This window comes from Medicago truncatula, chromosome 7, assembly GCF_003473485.1.
Source record: "Medicago truncatula cultivar Jemalong A17 chromosome 7, MtrunA17r5.0-ANR, whole genome shotgun sequence".
Taxonomy (NCBI): Eukaryota; Viridiplantae; Streptophyta; class Magnoliopsida; order Fabales; family Fabaceae; genus Medicago; species Medicago truncatula.
In genome coordinates this window covers 29,143,322-29,167,598 of record NC_053048.1, presented here as the reverse complement: position 1 = coordinate 29,167,598, position 24,277 = coordinate 29,143,322, and the positions used below count along the sequence as shown (strand labels likewise).

Below are 24,277 nucleotides of genomic sequence, written 5' to 3'. Positions count from 1 at the left end.
TTGATTTATGTAACATATATTTAATTATTGTTTTTTTATGTTGCAGTTTGGTTTGATTTGGTTCTATTGGTAAAATAAAAATCGCAAACCGAACCAAACCATACGATTGAGTAAAAAAAAATGGTCCGAATACATACAAACTTTTGCGGTTTTAATTTGAATTTGTTTGGTTTACGGTTTTTTTATTGGATTGGTTCAGTTTTGGACGTACACCCTTAATTTTAACATAAGAGATGAGATAAATGTAATTTAAAATTCATTTAAAGAAAGTGTTATTTCCTTTTTTTTTTTTGAATGGAGAATGTAATTTACTCTTATTATTAATTAATTATTATTATAATTTAGTACTATATAAGGATACAACGCCTCGCAAGTTTCTTTTGTGAAAAGAAACAAAAACCTAGAAATACATTAATCATATATTTCTGATATATATCAGAAGCCGTCACCTCCATATGTAACACAAACTTTTGTACGCCAACGTAGTTCAAAGCACCCTCAAACAATATTCAAATGTCTCTCTGTTTTCAATTTTAAAAGATATTTTAAATTATTGTTTTCTTCTCTCTCTCTTTTTATAAGATAAAGTTTAGAGGAATTTGAGGAACAACACCATTTGATAACAAGGGTGTGAATTGGAATGCAAAGAGGTGAAATGAAGCTTGATGAAGATCTTGATCATAAACTTGACCGTGAAGATGATTTTCAAACGGATGATGAAGAAAATCAAGCAGATAGGGATTTTAAAAATCAAATGGATGATGATGATACCGAATCATCAGATAATAAGAATTCACCTCCTTCAAGATATTCATCAAATGAGGTTGATTTTAACACCACATGGCCTCAAACCTATAGGTAATATTTATAATCATTTCTTTATTATATTATGGTTTGTATCATTGTTTTGATTTTTGTATTTATGTTTTCTTTATTTACATCATCACCTCTAGTTTTTCTCTACATTCAAATCCTGCGGGGGTGCAACCCTAGTTGGGATGCCCTCTTTCTTTTTCAATTTTATTAGGTGGTGGTGCAACCCTACTTGGGATTCCCTCTTCCGTTTTGATGGCTAGTTGTTTCAGTTGGTTCAAAAAATATGTACATGTTCGTTATACAATTTGTTTCGTATAATTTTGTATGACATTGGCCTTTGTCGTTTGCATTAGGCCTCTTTAATTACCCGTTTCGATTTTAGATGAAACTTACTACTTTTCTTTATTAGCTCTGCTTATCGGGTTGAGGTATCTCTTGTACTTGACTTTTATAAAATTTATAGGCAAATTAATTTGAATATATGGTTGTTATAGCACTGCAACATATTTTCATATATGCCGGATAACACACAATTTGTTTCCCAAGAAATTTTTGATGCAAATGTTTGTAGTGCTGTTCTTAAATCACAACATCACGTCGACATATTAATCGAAGTTTTCTTAAATATGCAGCTTCTGATCCACCGTGATTTTGGTGTTTTCCAAACGCGCACTAAATTTGTTCGATTTTATGTGTAGGACATCGATGGATATGTTAACAAGTGTTAGTGTAACCCCGCCTGGAATTAGTTTCCTAAGGAAAATTGGTTCAGCAGGGAAGGGTAGTTATCTCTTTAAGGAAAACCAAGATGATTATAATTCTTTAACTATACCTCTTGTTACCGAGGAAGATTCAATCAAAAAAGAGGATCCGACTTCAACAACATCTCATCATCAATCACCTGTCAGCTGTTCAAAAATCTCTACCTCTGAATTTCCAACACCACAGAGGCAATGCTCCTTGGCACAATCAGTAATTAATGGTATAACTAATTTGCTCTATGATTAATTTCTCATCTACATATGTCTTAGAGGGGTAACCTTGACGCAACTGGTAAAGTTGTTGTCATGTGACTGAAAGGTTATGGGTTCAAGTCCTGGAAATAGTCTCTTGTGTAAAAAACAGGGTAAGACTGCGTACAATACACCAAAAATGGTGGGACCCTTTTCCCGGACCCTGTGTATGCGGGAGCTATAGTGCACCGGGTTACCCTTTATATGTCTTCGACTGTCTTTATTTTCTAAGAACTTATATCAGATTTGTTTTGAATGAAGGAACCAATCTATTATGTGGGATAGGACTTATGACCATGCCATATGCAGTAAAAGAAGGAGGGTTGTTGAGCCTTACATTACTGCTACTGTTTGCTGTCATTTGTTGCTATACTGGAATTTTATTGATGAGGTGTTTACAAAGCTACCCTGGACTCCACAGTTATCCGGATATTGGCCAAGCTGCTTTTGGAACTGCTGGTCGCTTCGGGATCGCGGTGAGTACCATAATAAGGTTTACAAGCATGTTTTTAAATAGCAGTTTTGGTCAGTGTAAAGAATAGCGATGAAATACGGCTGATATGGCTTCAAAAGCTGTCATGTTAAGGTTTTGGTAACATAAAAAACTGTTACTCTGCGGCTTAGATCGCTATCGCCAACCTTTGTTTAAAACCCTGATTACAAATATAATATTATTAGGATCGAGTTTTGAAAAAGCTATACAACCACGATCTTGACTACGACATCAAGGTTTTTGTCGTCTTCATGACTGTGGTTGAGAACGCATTGGCGACATTTGACTGCAATTTAAAACAACTTGCTTGTGTATGTCTGTTTGTGTGCACTTTTGAATATAAAGTGAAATCTAATAACTATGATTTGTCCAATTGCAGATCGTTTTATACATGGAACTATTTGTAAGTTTAAGATTTGATCTTCTTGCAGTGCTTTTTATATTTTGTTTTGCTAAATTTAATTTCTCATGTATGCTCAAAAGTGCATAGTTCTTATTGTAGGCTTCTTGTGTTGAGTTTTTAACACTTATAAGTGATAATCTCTCATCACTTTTCCCTAACACCAGCATGTTCATAGCTGGCACTGAACTTAGTACACATCAAGTTTTCGGCATCACCGCAGCTCTTCTTGTTTTGCCAACAGTTTGGTTGAGAAATCTAAGCCTGCTTTCATATATTTCAGGTTAGTTTATTGATCAAAATCGTACATTCTTTACGGTATAGTTAAATAACAACTGAACAAACTTCCATTGTTCCGCGATATGCTATTAGTACAAAATATTGTCAAATAGCATCTATAACGGCATTATATCATTGAAGTTTAAAATGTCGATCTTAATTATTTGTTTACTTTTGTATTCAGTTGGAGGAATATTTGCGACAATAGTTGTAGCACTTTGTTTGTTCTGGGTTGGTGCAATTGACCAAGTTGGAATTATTAATCCGGGAAACAAACTTATAGACATTGAAAAAATATCTGTATCAATTGGTCTGTTTGGTTTCGGATTTGCTGGCCATGCAGTTTTTCCAAATGTCTACTCTTCCATGAAGGATCAATCCAAATTCCCATTAGTTCTATATATCAGGTTAGTATAAAATTCTCTATTTATGTTTGAGATTTTTCTCATTTTATAGAGTAAAGTAAAATATGGCAATTGTTGTAAGAAAATAAGTGGTTGATATTCTATTCATGCTTATAAGTTACGCTGCGCAACTGCAATTGCGGGTGCAATATTACGATTTTATTGGTCTCCAAAATGGCATCACAACTGCAATTGTGGCCGCAAATGTCTGCATTTTACCGCAATATAGAGGTTCGCACTTCGCAGCATAAGCACAAATGTGACCTCTACCGTGATTTTAAACCATGATGCTGCTCATTAATTTTGGCATAACTAAAGGAATAAACCTTCAACAGAAGTTGTTTTGACATTAATAACTACTATATTTTTTTTTTGTCATAGTCAAATATTAGTGCAGTTTTGCTCAAGAGCAATTCTCATTCATTTTATTTTCTTGTGCAGTTTTGCTTTCTGTCTTGTTATGTACATCAGTGTAGGAGCAGTTGGCTATTTATTGTTTGGTGACAAAACTGAATCCCAGTTTACCTTAAACATGCCCAAAGAGTTATATGCATCAAAGATAGCAACTTGGACAACTGTAAGAAAGCAAAATTAGTTTCCTTTATTCTTTTTTTACTTTAAATCATAGTAGTCAATAGCGGCCGAAAGCAGCACTATAGCGGCTGCGCGTGGCGTAGCGGCGACAAACCGCTACAGCATTCGTAGTTGTGGTGCCGGATCAAATAGCTTCCGCTTCAGCTGCTATAGCGGTAGAGAGGTACGTAGCGGATAGCGGCCGCGTCAGCCGCTATTTGATTTTAGTAGGAAATTTCCAAATTTACCCTATTTTTAAAACCTTTTGAAGGGAATTTTGTAGACCCTAACACTTTTCAAATTTTTATCTCTTCTCACCTGCGTCGCGAAACACAGTCTTCTATCTTTCAACTGGAAAACACAACATGGGGATATCTTCTCTCTTTCTCTGTTCTTTTTTTCTTCATCTGTTTTCTTTTGTTTTATGGTTTTTTTTTTTTATTTATGAATGTTTCATGAGATTTGAGTGTTACATTTAATTATATATATATTTTTTTAAAACTCGGTATCCGATCCAAGGACCGACTAATCCGAGAGGACCAATCCCGCCGCCTACTTGCGCGGGGGCCTCGTTCTAAGCCAGAGCAAAGCTCTGTATGGAGTCCCCACCGAAATTGGCACCAGAGGGAATCAAACCTGAGACCTTGAGAGGAGCACACTCCAAGATCCCAAATCAACCACTAGGCCAACCCCTAATGAGTTAATTTTATATTAAATATAAGTTTGTTTGTACTTTATAGTATTATACATGTAACTTGTCCAAAAAATAATCAAATATCGATGGCCGTTATTTATCATACCGCTATATGCTATCCTTCTATCCCACTTTTAGGGTCGACCGCTACACACAATTATGCGGGATTGACTATTATGCTTTAAATTCATGTTTTATCACATAGATGACAAATTTTAACAAATTTCTGTGTTTTATTTTACATATAGGTTGTGACTCCTCTGGCAAAATATGCCTTAACATTATTGCCTATTGCATCAAGCATAGAGGAACTTGTCCCTTCTCCTAGGCTAAGATGTTATCCTATGTCTATTCTCATCAGAACAGCTTTAGTGGTTTCAAGTTTAGTTGTGGCCCTCTCTTTTCCATATTTTGGTAAGTTTTGTCATACCATTATTACTACCTTTGTGCATTGCTTTTCTTTACTTTGTTTTTTCATAGTATATGGCTTTTTGAGAAACACATCATAGCCTACAACTGTAATTGCGGCTGCGATATAAAGGTTTTAGAGATCTCCTCTACGGCAGTTGTGACCGCAATTGCAGCCACATTTGCTAAAGTTTTGCAGCTGCAATCACAACCGCAATTTAAAACCATGCCACACATTGCTTTCTTACATGCCGATATGTTACTCACTATTGCAATATTCTTCCTCCAAGAACAATGTTAATTATATGAAACAAGAAACAGGTTATAATGACAAAGACAATAGATTTTTCGGTGTGTAATTGATGCTTTATTTGTTCAAATTTACTGCAGGTTCTGTGATGGCTCTAATTGGTTCTCTAATGTCAATGATAGTTGTAAGTTATCTCTTCAAGTTTTACTTTTCTTATTATGTTAATAAATCATGAAAGCATATAGGTTTACATATTCTTCTCATGTTTCATGATAGGCACTTATATATCCTTGTGCATGTTATCTCAAGCTACAAAGTGGCAAATTATCAAATATGCAGGTATTTCAATAACCTCTTATTTGAAATCATTCTTTGTTTTATATTAGGGTTAAATATATTTTCAATCCTTATAAAATAATTTTTTAAAATTTGGTCCCTACATACATTTCAATTTAAGTCCTTGTTTTGAAACCATTTTTTACAAAAATATGTGTGTTTTTAGTCCCTCAAACTAAATAGTCTCTTAAAAGTAAAAAGAAACTAAAATTGAATAAATTTTTTGTAGAAGCTAAACTTGAACAGACTTAAATTTCAGAGAGACTAAAAATATGTTTACGAGACTAATTATATTTCATGTTAATTATTTTATTTTCAGATAACAAGTTGCATTTTGATTATTATTGTTGGGGTGATAAGTGGTATCTTAGGAACATACTCAGCTACTACAAGAATATTTGGCGATGGAGACTAAATGATAGTATTAATATTATTGTAAAAGTCACTTTTTTTTTTTTTTTTGGCTTGTGTTAGATATTTTTAGACTTTTTGAGATATGCAAGTCAAAATTGTTGTTGTATGTGTGTTTATATACACCATAGTAGATGAGAGAAGGATTATAGCCATATATTTGTGAGAATGAGCATTTGATTGTAATGCTTATTTGATTTGTACTATTATTATACACTTTGATGAAAATGAATATTAGTAGAAGAAGTCTTCGATACAACTTGCAATTTTTCTTTATTTCTCTATTCTATTTTGTCTAATTCTCTATTTCTCTGCTTCTTATACATATTGGTGTAAATCATTTCATATACATTTTTGTTTAAATTGAAATGACAAAATATGATACTTGATAAATGCATGAGATAAGTGTTGTCCCAAAAAAGATTATGGCTTGGCCGAATGTACAGACTCAATGGGCCTGTATTTCGGCTGAACTCTTCGATTATGGTTCTAAAAACAATCGTACCATTTTAGTCAAACTTGATTTGAAAATTGCTCTTTAAACATCTAACAATTATTCACAGACATCTTAAACTGGCCAAAGTACTCTCAACGACAATTTACTATCGGCTGCTCTAAACGGAAGTTAGCTCCGTTCTTGGAATAGACTTGTTTATATTTAAGTGTGTGGATAGAAAATGTAAGAACAAGATTTTTCCAATCTTCTCGTAAATTACTTTGTCCAATAAAGATAGTGTATGAAATTTATGTCTCAATTCTCACTAAGCAAATTTATGTCCAATCTCCTCGTTCATTGGATTCATTAAATTCTCAAACACTGATTGTCAGCTAGCTAGCTGTCTTACTCCTGATATTGTTGGTATGCTTGAATGCCATTTTTGGATGTTGATGATTTCTTGGTTGATTTGTATTTCATCATTTATTCTTACAATTTTGGAGAGCCAAATTATATTTACCAGCTGCAATCCCAATCCCGTAGCATGTAATAGTGAAAGGAATTGGACAAAACGTGATCACAAAACCAGCAACGGTAGCTAACTACCATTTAGGATAAATCATGTTCTTACGTTTTCTATTTACACACTTAAATACAAGTGTATTTCAGGAACGGTACGGTAGTTAACTATCAGGGAGAATCGAACCTGAAATCTTGAGGAATAACGAATTGTAATTAATTATCGTTGAGGTGTTTTGTTCAGTTTGAGATGCATGTGAGCAAATGGTAACTTCCTAAAGAGCAACTTTCATTTGGCTGGCACATTACATTAGAGTTGGGGCCTTTTATTTTTATTTTTTAAATTATATTAGAGTGATTGCTCAACAAACCACCCTTAAAATGCATAATGTTACCGGAAGAAAGCTTTTGTAATGTATTTTGACAGTTTTAAACATAACATAGGAAGATGAGCAATCATCTTATATTAAGTTTCTTGTAAAAATAGTCTCTCTCAAAGTCTAATATACAATTCTCTCTACTCTTAATTTTGATGGACTAATTTGACTTCTTAAAAATAAAATTTTGTAAAAGAACTAGGTTTGGCCTAGCCTGACTAGTCGGATGTGTGTTGAACTATCTGGGGGTGGCAACAAATTTGTGGCTTAGTAAAACTAGGTTGTATCTTTTTTCACCTCCGGTACTTGTTCTAAACTGTTTCTAAAAAAAACACAATTTCTATGTCTCGAAGTATATTTGTAAACTTAGAACTTTGAAGTGTGCTTCTCTCAAGATCTCATATTTGATTCTCTTCGATGTCAATTTAGGTGGATTAGTTTGACTGCCTAAAGAAAATAGTTTTTATTTTTTATTTTTTTTTATGGGAAATATACTTTTAGACACATGATTTTTAGTAAAAAAAACTAAGAGAAATTGTTTTCTCACCTTACATATTTCGTTGTCAAGAAATGTTGATTAATTTCGATAAAATAGACAATTTTATTTTAGTTGTGATTTATTTTATTTTATTTTATGTTATAAAAAAATTGAAAAAAGAAAAACATTGTTTTCTTTGAGTATTTATCATTGTGCTTTGCTACTAAAATGTTTATCAGGGTTTTCTAGCAATGTAGGTAAGAAGATTATCGGTAAATATTGAAGAAATCATTATCATTCTATATGAAAACTTTAAGTTATCTCTTTGTATAAAATATTTGGATATAAGATTAAAGTTGAGATGTTATTATTGTGGTAAGAATCGTCATAGTGACTATAGTAAGGATCATTGTATAGAGAAATAAGGACAACAAATGATCAAAATTGATTATAACTTTGGACTCATTAATTTTTTTTGGCTAAAATGTATTTTTGACCTCATATGTTTAGCTCCATAGTAATTTTGGCCTCCTATTAAAAAAAAATCACTTTCCAGTCCTCTAACTTCACCCCCTTTTATAAGTCATAGACCCCTCAAATTTTTACCAAGGTTCGAACTGAGACAATTCTTAACAAGTCGAGTCGAGCTCATAAAAGTTCGATTCGACTGGACTCATTTCCAGTCCTAGTTAAAAGTAAATGTGCATCTAAATAAAATTGACTTGTCAACAAAAAAAGTTGGACTCTCTTTTCCATAGAATTTGTCCTAACAAGATGCACGTGCAGGTATGTGACAAATGAGTTGGCATTAAATATCTTTGTGAGCATTGGGTACTTAAAAATTTAAGCAATCATATTTGAACAACTATTTAGTATAATCTTTTTGACAATCTTTCTTTTCTCTCTTCTGGTTAAAAATAATGGAGAGAGAAAAAGGAAGAGAGCGAGGAAGAATATAATGTAAGTATGAGAGAGAAAATTGTTTAAAAGTTGTCATAAAATGGTTGTACAAATATCATTTCTCTAAAAATTTATATTTGAATGGTTATTTAGCCGGTGTCCATATGTATTGAAGGATGTCCATGGTTATTTAGCCATTCCCTCATTTTTTAACAAATCAAAAATGCCCTTTGTATTTTGGGATTTAAAATGCACGGGAGGTGTTTGCATTTTGTGTATTTGTAGACCAAGAAGGAGAAACCACGATATGAAATTTGTTGTGCTATTATTTTATTATTGGCTAAACACACTTTTCACCCTTTAAGTTTGCAAAAATAGCAATTTTGGCCCATTAATAAAAAATGGCAAAAATGACCATCTATGTTTACCCCTTTTGCAAAAGCTCAATTTTGACTAGGTCAATGCCTATATGTCACATCACTTAAGTGATTAGGATACCAACTGTGTATTTTTTAATTAAAAAATAAATCAAAATGCCACATGATAAACAATTAAAAGAAAATAAGGAAGGGTTACGTGAGTTTTGATTGTTTCCCATTTGCAAAAGTATATATTGTCTTCTTCATCAATGAATCCCTTCTTCTACCATCTCCATAACCATTAATGGTTGCTGCACGAACAACTTTCCAACAAACCTTCTTCCTTTTCTTCTCATCACCATCACCACCACCATTAGCACTACAACAATCCACGGAAGCAGAAGCATCACCCTATGATAATTAAACCAAATGAATTCAAACATAAAAATTCCACACTCCTTGTTCTAATTTCTTTTTTTTTTTTTTTTTTTGCAGATCCATTCTCTAATCATCTTCTAACTTTATACACAAAAGTTCAACCCATCAAATCTCATATACGTTTTCTTCATTTAAATCTATTTCTGATTTTAACTAAAAGGTTGTTCTTATTCAGATTTTGTTACCATTAACTCTTTCACTTTCACCAATGGTACTCCTTTAAAACAAAAGATCAAACGGTTAAAATAAACAAAATTTATAAGGTATACGATGGACCACTCTTAAGATTGGTCTATCATACACTACAAGAAATGTTGCATATTGCCAGGGAATAATGCCAGGAGCAAGAACTGCTGTCAAATTTTCCAGGAGCTATGCCAGAGAAAACTCCTAGCAAAGTTACCAGGGGCAACCCCTCACAAAAGTCGTGGCAAAATGCATGGAGGGAATTGAAATTCAAACGAGAATATTTTGATTCCTCTTTAGTCAAAAATTGTAGTACGGTTCAGACATTTGCCAGGGGTTATGCGACTAGATGCCCTTGGCAAACTACAAAGCCTTGAATTCGGTCAACAAAGCCTGCAAAGGCTACATCGCTACTTAAAAATGCCTTTTCCTCTATTTTCTCTCACTTGAGAAATGTTTCCTTTATTTTCTCCTCTCTGTTCTTCGATCTCTCCTTCCACGAAAAACACCACCACAACCACCCACTTTCACGGTGACCGATCTACATACTCCGACATCTATTAGCCATGAAACCAACACCTTTGAATTCCTCTCTTCCTTCTCTGTCCATGGTGATTTACTCCTGGAAACTCCTGGCAAACGTCCAGTTGCCAAGGCTTTCTGCATTTTTCCAGGGCTTCTTCCCTTGGTAAAATGCAACATTTCTTGTAGTGATAGACATTTGAAGTTAAAATTAACTGTCCGAGATTTATTTGGCAAACAGGGGAAAACCCGAGAGACCAAAACGGAACTTTTATTAATTGTGGAACAAAAATGAAAACTTAAGGTTATTTAAGGAACCAATGAATTAAATAAGCCTTCTCTGTATATGACCGTTGAATGAGTGAAAACTTTATAAAGATATTACATGTGGTTATCGGGGCAAGAAGAAATATTTTTAAGTTTGTCAAAAAAAAAAAAAAAAATTTTAAGTGAATAATACTTCTTAAAATTTTGGAGAACTGACAAATACTTAATTAGTAGATAAGCTATATAATATAATCGTTATTTCTTGTATGTGATTATTAAATGTGTGAGGACTTTATAAAATAATACATGTGGTTAAACGAGAATCAAATGGTCCTCGTGAGCTTAGCTCAGTTGCTAAGAATAATGCATAATATATGCAAGGTTTGGGGTTCGAACCCCGGACACCACAAAAAAAAAAAGGACCAGATGAGATATCAACAATTATCTTATAAAATATTACGATTTTTTTTTTTGTATTCGGAATTCGAACCCTAGACCTTACATATATTATGTATTGTTCCTACAACCAAGCTCACGAGGACATATGATGAAAAAATACTAAATTAATGTACAATTATCATAAGAGAAATGTTATTTTGATAACCTTTTAGTTGTGCAACACTGTATATTTAGGGTTTTTCTAACATGTGCAATGTTGCACAGGATAAGAATCAATTAATGCACTTTTTTTCTCTCTTTTACTAACCTTTCTAGCCTTTCCTATGCCATATTAATGACCTCATTTCTTGAAACTGAATGCCATATGCAAGTTTATTTTCTTCCAAAAAAAAACAGTGTTGAAATATACGAAGAAGATGAATGTTTTAATTGAAAAGATCCTTTGTCCAATTGAAAATAAAACTTCGATTAGAATAAATCTTGTTGTTAATGGTGGTTCAATCCTTTGTGGCCGTTTTTGCCGGAATTAGTGAGGTGAATGTTTGTAGTTCTTGGCCCATGGTCTCAAAGGGAAAGAACATAACACATATTCCTGAAACAAGAGCTACACTTCAAACATAAAAGACAACTCAAGTTTAATGACATAACATTCCACCAATTCTATCCACTGATTCCAAAATTCTCCTAATTTTGATTTCCTTGTTACATGACCTTTCGCTTGTTTGCACTCATTAAGGTGAATTGTAACGTTGGGACTGTGATGGTGAAAATTCATAAAGCTAATTAATAAGACATAAATGGGTTAGAAAAGTTAATGAGAGAGAGAAAAAAAAAAGTGCATTAATTACTTTTTATCCTGTACAACATTGCACATGTTAGAAAAACCCTTATATTTATATCATATAAGTATCATTTCAATTTTTTAATTTTTTTTAATAATTTTTGAAGGGTTTTGTTAACGTGTGCCCCGTGGCACTTTTAAACATTCTAAATTAAGAATTTATTCTTTAAAAAAGTCAATCAATTCAATTTTTAATGCATTAAATACACAAGTTGTCATAAAAAATTACTATTTTAGATTCTTAAAGAATATTATAGGACACTTGTTAACATTTCTCATTTTTTAATTACTTATTTCTCTCTTATAGTCGCATCAGTTATAAATTGTACATTTTTATACTAATTATTAAATAGTCCTTCCTTTTTGAATGTTAAATCCCCCTACACTACCAAAAAAATAATAAAAAATATTAAATTTTCCCCACGTTGCACGCATGTAATCACTACCAGTAAAACAATCACATGTTCAAACCAGAGTACATCTTAGAAGGGTGTGCTTTTTCTTATTTAATAAAGAGGCAATTCCCTAATCAGGAAAAACATTACGTTGTTTTGTACAATTTCATGTCTTTGAAACAAGTGTGTGTGAAGAAGGTACAAGTCCAATAAAGTATCTGCATCACATGTCATCATAAAAAATTAAGGAAATGATTGATTAATTCTAACTAAAACTTTTATGAATTGATGTCTTTATTTGGATCAAATTTTAACATTATATTCCACAACTCACTAAATTTGTTTCATATTATATTCCTAATGAGAATGGGTTCAACATGGAAGAGTAGTTATCTCTCTAAGGAAAACCAAGATGATTCTAACTCTTTAACTATACCTTTTGTTTCTGAGAAAACTTCAACCCCAAGGCAATGTTCCTTTGCACGATCAGTAATTAATGGTATGACTAATTTGTTCTATAATTAATTTTCATCTGCTTATATCTTAGAGTGTCTTTATTTTTTTTGAGAACTTATATCAATTTTGTTTTGAATGAAGGAACCAATCTACTATGTGGGATAGGACTTATGACTATGCCATATGCAGTAAAAGAAGGAGGGTTTTTGAGCCTTGCATTACTGTTACTGTTTGCTGTCATTTGTTGCTATACTGGAATTTTATTGATGAGATGTTTACAAAGCTACCCTGGACTCGACACTTATCCGGATATTGGCCAAGCTGCTTTTGGATACGCCGGTCGCTTGGGGATCGCGGTGAGTACAATACAATAATAAGGTTTACAAACATGGTTTTAAATAGCAGCCGTGGTTGCAATCCTTAATATTGTAAAGAATTGCGACCAAATACGGCTAGTTATTAAGTTTGAGTTTGGAAAAAAAAGTATAAAACCGTGATCTTGATGACTACGACATCAAGGTTTTTGTTGTCTTCACGACTATGATTGAGATTGTTGTCAAAATCCCGACTTAAATCCTAAAATTCAGGAATTTGCGACTTTCTTCAACTTCAACAACTCAAATCCATCGCAGAATCCCAAAATAGGCAAAATCCATCGATTTTGATTGCGATTTTACGATTTCTTACAAACTAAAACCTTGATGACTATATATATATATATATATATATATATATATATATAACTTTTTTTGAAAAAGTTAATTTTAATCTTAATGTATGATTCATTTTTAAATTGTTGATTACTGATTAATGATCAATAGTAATTCATCTAGTAATGCTTGCAACATCTTGGACTTACATGTACTATTTTATCGTTGGCATCCTTAACAGAGTTGTTGATATCATGAGATAGTCTTGAGTGTTACACTTTGTGGGGTGTTACACTTAAAACAAGGTAGGATAAAATTAGATTAAGTGTATTATTGTTAATCTGATGAATTGATGATACTATGGGGACTGAACTTTTGATACCACTGCACAAACAGTGGAGTGTTACTCACAACATTTTTGATGTTATAGTGTTAACTTCATCAGAAAAGTCATTCTCATGACTTCATAGAATTTTCCTTATAACATATGTTTAGTATTATTTTGATAAAATCCATCAATTTTGATTGCGATTTCTTATATCGATTCTACAAAAGTAGTTGAGTAAAATTCTTCAATTTTGGTTGTGATTTTACGATTCTCGATTTTGCTCTTCTCTTTCGATCTGAAGCAAAATCCCGATTTTAACAACCTTTGTTTTAAATAGCAGTCACGGTCACAATTTTGAATATTGTAAAGAATTGGATCAAAAATACGACTGATTTGACCTCAAAGCAGTCGCAATTGCTTAGATCGCTATCAAAACTATAGCTTAAAACCCTCTTTACGAGAATAATATAATTATTAGGTTTGAGTTTGGAAAAAGGTATACAACCGTGTGTTAGCGGTCAACACTCGAGGGGATTTAATCCCACATCGGATAAATAGGATTCTTGAAAAGAGTTTATAAAGAGGAGAGACACTCCTCACCGTACAAGCTGGTTTTGTAGGGATGAATTAGGCCCCGATATTTGTTACACCGTGATCTTGATGACTACGATATCAAGGTTTTGGTTGTCTTCACGGCTATGATTGAGACCACATTTGTGTAATTTGACCACAATTTTGTTGTCTTCACGACTATGATTGAGACCACATTTGTGTAATTTGACCACAATATAAAACAACTTGTATATTGGTCTGTGTGTGTGAAGTTGTGAATATAAAGTGAAATCTAACAACTATGTTTTGTGCAAGCTGCAGATCATTTTATCCTTGGAACTATTTGTAAGTTCAAGACTTGATCTGTTTGCAATTCTTTCTATGTTAGATTGCTAAATTTAATCTCAAATGTGTGCTCAAAGGTGCATTGTTCTTATTTGTAGGGTGCTTCTGTTGAGTTTTTAACACTTGTAAGTGATAATCTCTCTGCACTTTTCCCCAACACCAGCATGATCGTAGCCGGCACTGAACTTAGTACGCATCAAGTTTTCACCATTGCCGCAGCTCTTCTTGTTTTACCAACGGTTTGGTTGAAAAATCTAAGCCTGCTTTCATATATTTCAGGTTAGTTTCTTGATCAAAATCATATGTTCTTTACAATGTTGTTAAAAACAACTATACCAGCTCTATAGCGTAGCGGAATTTGTTCAAATTGCTATTGTTCCGTGATACTCTTTTAGTACAAAATATTGTTAAATAGCATTTATACATAAACTATACCATTTTTAATTTCTCTCTTTGAAATGTAGCTACTAATTATTGTTTACCTTTGTATTCAGTTGGAGGAATATTTGCAACAGTAATTGTAGCACTTTGTTTGTTCTGGGTTGGTGCAATTGACCAAGTTGGATTTATTAATCCAGGAAACAAACTTTTAGACATTAAAAACATATCTGTATCAATTGGTCTCTTTGGTTTTGCATTTACTGGCCATGCAGTTTTTCCAAACGTCTACTCTTCCATGAAGGATCAATCCAAATTCCCATTAGTTCTATATATCAGGTTAGCATAAATTTCTCTATTTAAATTTAGGATTTTTCTCATTTTATAGAGTAAAGTAAAATATTGCAATTGTTGCAAGAAAATAAGTGCTTGATATTCTACTCATGATAAGTTACGGTAGGGCTGTTTCTAAGATTTTGGTGGCCTGCGAGCGAACCTACAATTTAAGCCCTAACTAATAAGTATATAAAAAGAAATTGACTTCCTAAAGTGTGAAAATAATTTTATTGAAGATGATAGTTATTATTACGTTAAAAAATGTGATATTCAATTACCTAATATGTCTTTTTTCAACTAAAATGTATATGGTTTTAACATACACTAATATTTTTTTACTTAATGAACCTTTAATTTTATATTTTGGGGCCCATTATTTTTTGGGCTTAGGAAGGTCCCCCTCCTCGCTCTGCCTCAGATACGGCCCTGAGTTACAGTGCACAACAACAATTGCAAATGCAATATTGTGTGATTTTATAGGTATCCACAATGCCATCACAACTGTAATTGTAGCCGCATTTGTCTACATTTTACCGCAATACAGATGTTCACAACATAACCACAAATACGACCTCAATCGCAGTTTAAAACCATGATGCTATTCATTAATTTTGGCATAATTAAAGGAACCAACCTTCATTAATAACTACTACTTTTTTTTTCATAGTCAAATATTAGTGCAGTTTTACTGAAGAACAATTCTCATTAATTTTATTTTCTTGTGCAGTTTTGCTATTAGTGTTATTATGTACACCAGTGTAGGAGCAGTTGGCTATTTAATGTTTGGTGACAAAATTGAATCCCAGTTTACCTTAAACATGCCCAAAGAGTTATATGCATCACAGATAGCAATTTGGACAACTGTAAGAAATCAAAATTAATCTCCTTGTTCCTTTTTTCTTGACTTTAAATTCATGTTTTATCACATAGATGACACATTTTAACAAATTTCTGTGTTTTGTTTTATTTATAGGTTGTGACTCCTTTGGCAAAATTTGCCTTAATATTATTGCCTGTTGCATCAAGCATAGAGGAACTTGTCGTCCCTTCTCCTAGGCTAAGATGTTATGCTATGTCTCTTTTTATTAAAACAACTTTAGTGTTTTCAAGTTTATTTGTGGCCCTCTCTTTTCCATATTTTGGTAAGTATTGTCCATACTATTATTACTACCTTTGTGCGTTGCTCTGTTGCACTTACACTTCTGATGAAAAGTGTCTCTGGTGTCTGACATGGATACGACATCGATCGATACATGTGATTACGTTCAATTAACTCATATTTTCAAATTTTTCACCCGTGTCAATGTGTCTGTGTCAGTGTCGATTTGTCGTGTCCTTGTTTGTGGAAGTGCTTCATAGGTGCATTGCTTTTCTTTACTATGTTTTTTCATTGTTTGTGACTTTTTGAGAAACACATCATAGCCTACAACTGTAATTGCGGCTGCAATATAAAGGTTTTAGAGATCTCCTAAACGCCAATTGTGACCGCAATTGCAGCCACATTTGCTCAAGTTTTGTAGCATATTGGTGTCTTACTTGCCAATATGTTACTCACTATCGCTGGAAGCAAGTTATAATGACAAAGAGAATGAATTTGCAGTGTTTAATTAATGCTTTATTTGTTCAAATTTACCACAGGTTCTGTCATGGCTCTAATTGGTTCTCTAATGTCAATGCTAGTTGTAAGTTATCTCTTCAAATTTACTTTTCTTATTATTTGAAAAAAATCATGAAAGCAGATTGGTTTACATATTCTTCATGTTTCATGACAGTCACTTATATATCCTTGTGCATGTTATCTTAAGCTACATAGTGGCAGATTATCAACTATGCAGGTATTTCAATCAGCTCTTCTTTATAATACTTCTGTTTTATATTAGGGTTACACTATGAAGCACGAACACAGACGCAGACACCAGACACAACACAGACACCGACACCGAGACGGATAATAATTTGAGAATATGATATAATTCAGTGCAATCATAGGTGTCGTGTGTCAGTGTCAGTGTCGGACATCGACGGGTGTCTGACACCGTATCGGTGCTTCATAGGGGTTATATATATTTTTAATCTTTATAATTTTTATTTTCTTTTTAAATTTAGCCCCTACATTCATTTCAATTGAAGTCCTTATTTTGAAATCATTTTACCAAAAATGTGTTTTTTGTCCCTCTAGAAACTAAATAGCCTCTTCAAAAGTAAAATAAGGACTAAAATTGAACAAACTATCTGTACAGGCTAAACATGAAAAGACTTTAATTTTATAGAGACTAAAAACATGTTATATTGCACGTTATTTTTTTCTTTTTCAGATAACAAATTGCATTTTGATTATTATTGTGGGGGTGATAAGTGGTATCATAGGAACATACTCAGCTACTTCAAGAATATTTGGCGATGGAGATTAAATGATAGTGTTATTTTCTTTGTAAAACTCACTTCTTTTCTTGGCTTGTGTTGGATATTTTTAGACTTGTAAGACAAAATTGTTTGTTTATGCTTTATGTGGTTTGAACAAGCTATCTTGATCTGTAATCATGAGAGAAGGATTATAATTATATGCTTGTGAATTGTGAGAATGAGCATTTGCTTGTAATGTTTCTTTGATGAAAATGAATATCAGTAGCATAAGCCTTCCATACCACTAGCAAATGTTTCCCTTTATTTCTCTATTCTGTTTTGTCTATTTCTCTATTTTTTTATACACATTTTGGTGTAAATTGAAATGAAAAAATATCATACCTGATAAATGCATGAGATAAGTGTGGTGATTGCTCTACGGGCCTCCCATGTTGCTGAAAATGCATGAAAACAACTATCGAAAGATGGATTTCGGGTAGATTTTGCGAGTAGAAATACCCTACTAGAAGATAGGTTTTGGTGGTGGGTGTTAACGGAAAACTGCTGGACGCCGGATGAGCCACACTCGATAAGTGTTGTCAGTTTTGGGCTGAACTCTTTAACTGATGTTCTAAAACTAGGGAGCTTCGTTTTCACCTCCAATACGTATTGGATATATCTTATTCATTAAGCCGGTCAAATTGTTCAACCTAGTCGTAACTTTTGACCGGCTTTTTTTAGTAAACTTTTGATCGGTGTTTTTTAGTAAACATCATACATGGTGTGAAAAGCATTTCATTGCTATCAAAAAAGACATTTTGTTCTTAAAAGAAAATATAGCTTGCACAGTGTTTTTTCCCTGAGGCGCACACGCCTTGCATGTAGGGACAAAAACAAGTGTTCTTCAACACTGTTTCACATTCTCAAATATCAATTTCCATCACTCATAAAATCAAATTGGATTCCCTACTGTTAATATTTTCCACACAGTTAAGGCATCAATGGTTGTCCAACCTCGATCGGATGGCTCAAAAAAACTTATAACTTTTTAAAATTTATAATTTAAAAATAGCAAACTGGAATCTTTATCATCCAATTTTGGTCGAACGGCTTCTAATACATGACTACGTGAACTAGTCTACCTATCAGCCACATCAAATCTACGCAATCATCCAGTTATTTTGCAGGTTAATTCACAGGACAACTGGTGTTGGTTGCTTGATCCTATTCACGGATATTCGGTTAGTGGGACTTACCGTTTCCTAACATCTTTTGAGGATCAGGATGTGGTTGCTACAAACACAGATGTGTGGCATAAATTGGTTCCTACAAAAGTTTCTCTTTTCGCATGGCGTTTATTGAAAGACAGCATTCCGACAAGGTCAAATTTGGCGCGTCGACACGTTCTTCAAGCTTCTGACACTTTGTATGTTGGAGGATGTGGTCTCATTGAGACGACGGAGCATCTTGTTTTAGGTTGTGAATTGTTTGGGAAAGTTTGGTATTTATTATGTCACTGGATTGGTATTTCTTATGTTCTTCCAGGTTCGGTTGCGGATCACTACTTTCAGTTTACTCATTTGCTGGGTATGCCACGAGCTTCATATTTTTATCTTAAGGTTATTTGGCTTGCCTGTGTATGGGCATTATGGAATGAGAGAAATAGCTGTTTATTCAAAAATACAGTAATTGATCCTTACAATATTGTCGAAAAGGTGAAGCTGGATTCTTTTTTATGGCTCTCGTCAAATTCGGTATCTTTGGCTTTTGGTTTTCATGATTGGTGGAGGCACCCACTTCTTTGTATAGGGGCTGCCTAATTTTTATTTTTATTTTTTGTACTGTTGGTGACTTGGGTTTGTGTCAGTCACCTAGTTTTTGTATCAGACTTTGAGTGATTCATCGTTTTTAGCACACCTTGTGCGGGGTGAATCACTCTTCTTTTGAGCAATATATTCCATTTTGATTTGTTAAAAAAAAAAAAATTATAGTATTTTTATAACATGCAATTTAGAAATTTGGAAGACCTTATATTTTAGACCTTTTATTCTTTCTATCTCTTTAAAACCTATTTATTGCTTCCACCACTTCTCTAAAGGCGTCAAATAGCACTAGAGATATACAAGGAACATTTTCCTAGCCTGGAATCGTAGAAATATTGTACTGTTGTTCTAGCATTGCTAAATGAGAAAAGAAACAATGACTACAATCCAATGCTTCAACCCTATTAAGATTAAATTTGGAACATACTTCAAAAAAGGACTTTTTTTTTTTGAGGGATTCAAAAAAGGACTTGTTCTTGGACCCAGAAATGATGATGTGTCCTTAAGCAAAGTAACAACACATGTGCTGAAGATTCGACATTATTGGTATGACTATAAACAAAGAAGGAAGACTCAAATAGTGGCCACGTAGTCATGTAATTACTATGCCTTGTTCAATGTGTAGCCTATAAGTAGTAAGGGCATCGACCACCATCTATAGATAGGTACTCCATTTGGAATTAAAAATAGTGGATGACGATTTATAATTATAAGAAGGGTGTTGCTAATTAGTGTCCTGAAGGCGATGGTTAAAGATCCTATTAATATAAACATTGTCTTGAAAATAAAAGTCTTTATTTTTTTCTTAGCAATCATTACACCACTTTTCGATGCAAACTTACTTATTTAAGTACTTTAACCAATGTCTCTAAGGATAATGATTAGCATTCTCCTTATAAGAATGAATAAGCCTCTCTTCATCTCTCTCCAACTTGCATTTTTTATCTTTTTAATCAAATTTAATCAAGGGTCATAAACTAAAGAAACACACATCAGAGTCCACCCTAATCTTAGGAAATGTGTATTTATTAAATAATAATATTAGAAAATTATAAAAGATCATTGCTTAACGGTAAACCCACTTAGAAACCAATGTTGGTATGTAATTTGTTTTTTAAGAGATTAAAATGAAATATATTACCACAACAAAAATGTCAACTAGTATAAGAAGTGTTTAGGGAGACATCAAAAGATTCAAGAAACAGTTCAAAAAGAGTGAACCAATGTAGTGAAAATCAAATGAAACAATCTTCGATTTAAACCACCAAAACACGAGAAGTTTATCCTGCTCAACAATGTATTGAATAGGCTCCTCCTTATGTTGAAAAATACGCTTGTTTCTCTCTTTTCATATAACATAAACAACTGATGACCAGATCATCGTGAAAACTAAACAAATGTTTTTCAAGAAACCTTCCAATCCACATAAGTGTTGAAGATGCGGAGATAATGTGTGAGGGGATGCCGAATGAATCCCTAACCAGCTGCAAATCAAACACCAAATATTACCATAAAAAACACAAGAAACAAATAGGTGATCTATATCCTCATTACATTCACATCCGCCTGTGCAAAGTTGATCATTAATGGAAAGCACTTAAGGTCTCAATAAATTGTCTTTGGTAGGAATACGATTCTGAAGTAAACATCAAGCAAGTAGCGAGACCTTTAACGGAACCTCCTTTAGCCACAAGATATGATTGAAATAGTTGTAACCATTTTCCACTGCATCATGATCTAAAACCTCGGTTAACATCTTAGAGGTGATGCTCACAATGTATTTAGACAATGAATGATATCTCCAACTCCACCTATCCACCTGTAAAGCTACAACAGATAACAAATCGACACACTCCCTCACCAACTCCTCCTCCCAAGAAAAAACCTACGTCTCCACTTCCAAGCTTCCTCATTCACACCCCAACCTAAACGGAACATATCATCTTCTGAAATCAATTTATTCTCTACCAACTCAAACGATCCATGGAACCTAATCGACAATGATACTCCTTCTAACCTTAAATCCTTAAAAAAAAAAAAAAAAAAAAAAAAGTGGAAGACCCACCGCCCTAACAACATTGGTAACCAACCACCCTCCATCCAACAACCCAACCAACTAGGGGTGTTCGCGGATTGGATTGGTTCGGTTTTGGAAGGAAAAACCATCTAATCCAATGTCTTCGGTTTTGTTATTTGTTCATCCAATTGGTTTGGTTTTAAAATCAAATCCAATCCAATCCAATCCAATTTTTTTCGGTTTGGATTGGATTGGTTTTCGGTTTTTATTGTTTTATAAAATTTTTAATTTTTATTTAAGAAAACAAGCTTTCTGATTATGACATTTCATAAAAAAAATAAGGTTAAAAAAAAAGATGAATAAATGAAAAATAAAATCATCGTAAAGTAAATAATATAGTAGCCTTATAAGCAAACAAAATAGTAACCATTCAAGAAAAATTATCCAAATATTTATATGTCTTACAAAACCATACGAAACACAAAATTAAGATCAATAACAATTAACCAAAAAGTTCCACTCTCTCAAGAAATGAAATCCGAAAATAATAGTCTTAATAAAATGCACCCTACAATTGAGTGCAAAACTAAGCTCCATCTTGCTAAATTATTTTTCCAAAGCTGATTGTTTGATCCCAATGAAAGGCACTTAAAATGAGAGACCAACAACCCCTGCATACAGAAAATTAAAATACAAAATGGCATTAGCGTATAAAGAATTCTGGTGTTAAACATGAGCTAATTATGAGCCATGTATTCAATTAAGTTTCATGAGAAGAACAGATTTTCGACATGAAACAAGTAAAAAGATTATTAAATTTGTACTCATTTTGTATATTATTTGTCTTATCACTCTATGCTTTAATACATGTTATCATGGTTTTTGGGTGCCAAGCCATTAATTGGACTTGAACCTTTTGACCGTTGATATCCCTCTTTTTTCTTGGGAAGGGTAAAAGAAGAAAAACCCTTGAGTTTCCGGATTCGGGGGTCGTTTTCGCTACGGGAAGGTGTTAGGCACCCGGAGCGATTATGGTATTCCATAAGAACCGCTTTCCTAAGTTTATTTCTACGCTTTAATTTTATTGCTTATTTGTAAAAAAGAAGGTGTGATTAGTTAAGAATGGAGGTGAGAAGAGGTAGAATTTGATTTTTATTTCGGCTTGGATGAGTTTTGACTCATTGCCTACGTACCGTTTTACGGGATCAAAACCGGCGTAGTTCTTGCTCAAAGATGGTTTTTGTTTTTATTGGTTGATTTTAGGTTTGAAAAGAGATTTTGAAGAATAGAGATGAGAGGCCTCAAGGGCATTAGATTTAGCAAAAAGTGAGGTTTGATTAGTGATTAAAAAAAAAAAGTCTAAATGATTAAGATGAATTGAATTTTTCTTAAGAAAAAGAAAAGGAAAAAAATGAAGTGTTGACTTCATATTTATTATGAAAATTTTTGAAGTGAAATTCAATTGTTTTTTTTTTGAAAAAAAAGATGGATTTTCTCTAAGTGTTTAAAACCTAAACGCTTAATTAACCATACAATCCTATGCATACATCTAAGGTGAGTGTGTGCGTGTCGGTGCGTCATAGTGTCCATAGTCCATATTACAAAAATTGCCTAAATACATTCTATGGCCTCTTTGCCAAGCTACAAACCAATGATAACAAATTACATCACTAAATGAATCAAAATTTGCAAAAAATAAATGCTAGGCTTAAAGAAAGTAGAGAGTGGAGAGAAATGCTAGGAGTGAAATCACATGGGGAACAAAATGTTAGTGCAACAAGGAAAAAATATAATTGGAAAGATGCAAAATGTGCCAAATGAGTATGCAACATGAGAATTTAGCAAGCACGATGTATAACAAAGTCAAGATAAAAAAAAACAATTCAAAACAGCAAGATCAACATGTGATTAGAGGCATAAACATCTCACATCAACATACCAAAAGATTATTATCACATATTAACACATTAAGGATAAAAATACAATGAAAAAACTCATGGCAAATGATCCAAAAGGAATTAAAATGCCATGAATTAATCATGCAATACTTTTATCAAGCTCAACATGCAAAAATGTCATAGGAACCATAAGAAATCAACACAACGTATACTTAAAAAATCTAGGAATTTTTATCAAAATTTTGGTCAAGGCACAGGTTTCAATAGCACAGAAAAAAGGTGTAAATAGCACAAAGGAGCAAAAAAACGTATGGAATCTTAGGCCCAGACCCAAAGCCCAAAGTCAAAACACAGGAAAGCGCAGGGACCGTTGGATTGATCCAGGAGATGGAACCCTAGATCCAACGGTCTAGATTGAAGGGAACGAAACAGAGCTGGACCGGTCCGGTTCAGCTGCTTATAAAAGGATTACAGGACCGGTCCAGTCCATTTTTCCTTCTCCTCTCTCTCTCTAACCCTAAACCTAGTGAGAGAAGCTCTCACCTCTCTCCTCTCTCCGGTTGTCTTCTCCGGTGAGCTTCACCGCTCCGGTGTGGTGGCTTGCCGGCCCAACAGGGCGGCGCCGCCGCACCGGAGGCGAGAAACTCCACCGTTTTCAAAATTTTTTACAGATTAAGACATCCTTTTTCGTTCTAAACAAGAATATGGCATTAGATTTCGCATGCAAGGTCTGAATCGTTGTAGATCTATGTTTTTGTGTCACGGTTTTGAGAATCTTTTTTTCTTTGAAACTTTCTTGGATCAAATCCTCTTCTATCCTTCTTGATCTGTAACGATTCGCTTGCGTTGATGCTTTTTGAAAAGAGAAAAACGAGATTCACGCGTTTATGGTTACGGTTACGGTTACGGTTCTGGTTCTGGTTCTTTTTGTGATTCTGGAAAATTGTTAAGTTTGCT

At 33.4% G+C, this 24,277-nt stretch overlaps 2 protein-coding genes across 2 annotated transcripts; both read left to right on the top strand.

Annotated features, from left to right (window-relative positions):
* The first annotated feature begins 399 nt into the window (after positions 1 to 399).
* On the top strand, positions 400 to 6,323 carry LOC25498515 (amino acid transporter AVT1D). The gene is made up of 11 exons (XM_013593442.3): positions 400 to 858; positions 1,515 to 1,798; positions 2,091 to 2,305; positions 2,702 to 2,725; positions 2,825 to 3,005; positions 3,186 to 3,408; positions 3,847 to 3,982; positions 4,921 to 5,086; positions 5,471 to 5,514; positions 5,607 to 5,669; positions 5,986 to 6,323. Exons 1-11 carry the CDS (start codon positions 641 to 643, stop codon positions 6,079 to 6,081), a joined length of 1,650 nt encoding a protein of 549 aa, XP_013448896.2. The 5' UTR covers positions 400 to 640; the 3' UTR covers positions 6,082 to 6,323.
* A 6,049-nt stretch (positions 6,324 to 12,372) lies between these two features.
* On the top strand, positions 12,373 to 17,828 carry LOC25498514 (amino acid transporter AVT1G). The gene is made up of 10 exons (XM_013593441.3): positions 12,373 to 12,693; positions 12,792 to 13,006; positions 14,502 to 14,525; positions 14,624 to 14,804; positions 15,020 to 15,242; positions 15,967 to 16,102; positions 16,213 to 16,381; positions 16,878 to 16,921; positions 17,012 to 17,074; positions 17,555 to 17,828. Exons 1-10 carry the CDS (start codon positions 12,483 to 12,485, stop codon positions 17,648 to 17,650), a joined length of 1,362 nt encoding a protein of 453 aa, XP_013448895.2. The 5' UTR covers positions 12,373 to 12,482; the 3' UTR covers positions 17,651 to 17,828.
* The last annotated feature ends 6,449 nt before the right edge of the window (positions 17,829 to 24,277 follow it).

Bases quoted from the DNA above. Each gene is read 5' to 3' on its own strand.
- LOC25498515 (XM_013593442.3), top strand. From the start codon at position 641: ATGCAAAGAGGTGAAATGAAGCTTGATGAAGATCTTGATCATAAACTT. The intron at 2,726-2,824 runs GTAAGTTTAAGA...TTCTTATTGTAG, and splicing joins TTTTATACATGGAACTATTT to GCTTCTTGTGTTGAGTTTTT. The intron at 3,006-3,185 runs GTTAGTTTATTG...TTTTGTATTCAG, and splicing joins CCTGCTTTCATATATTTCAG to TTGGAGGAATATTTGCGACA.
- LOC25498514 (XM_013593441.3), top strand. From the start codon at position 12,483: ATGTCTTTATTTGGATCAAATTTTAACATTATATTCCACAACTCACTA. The intron at 12,694-12,791 runs GTATGACTAATT...TTTTGAATGAAG, and splicing joins TGCACGATCAGTAATTAATG to GAACCAATCTACTATGTGGG. The intron at 16,922-17,011 runs GTAAGTTATCTC...GTTTCATGACAG, and splicing joins CTCTAATGTCAATGCTAGTT to TCACTTATATATCCTTGTGC.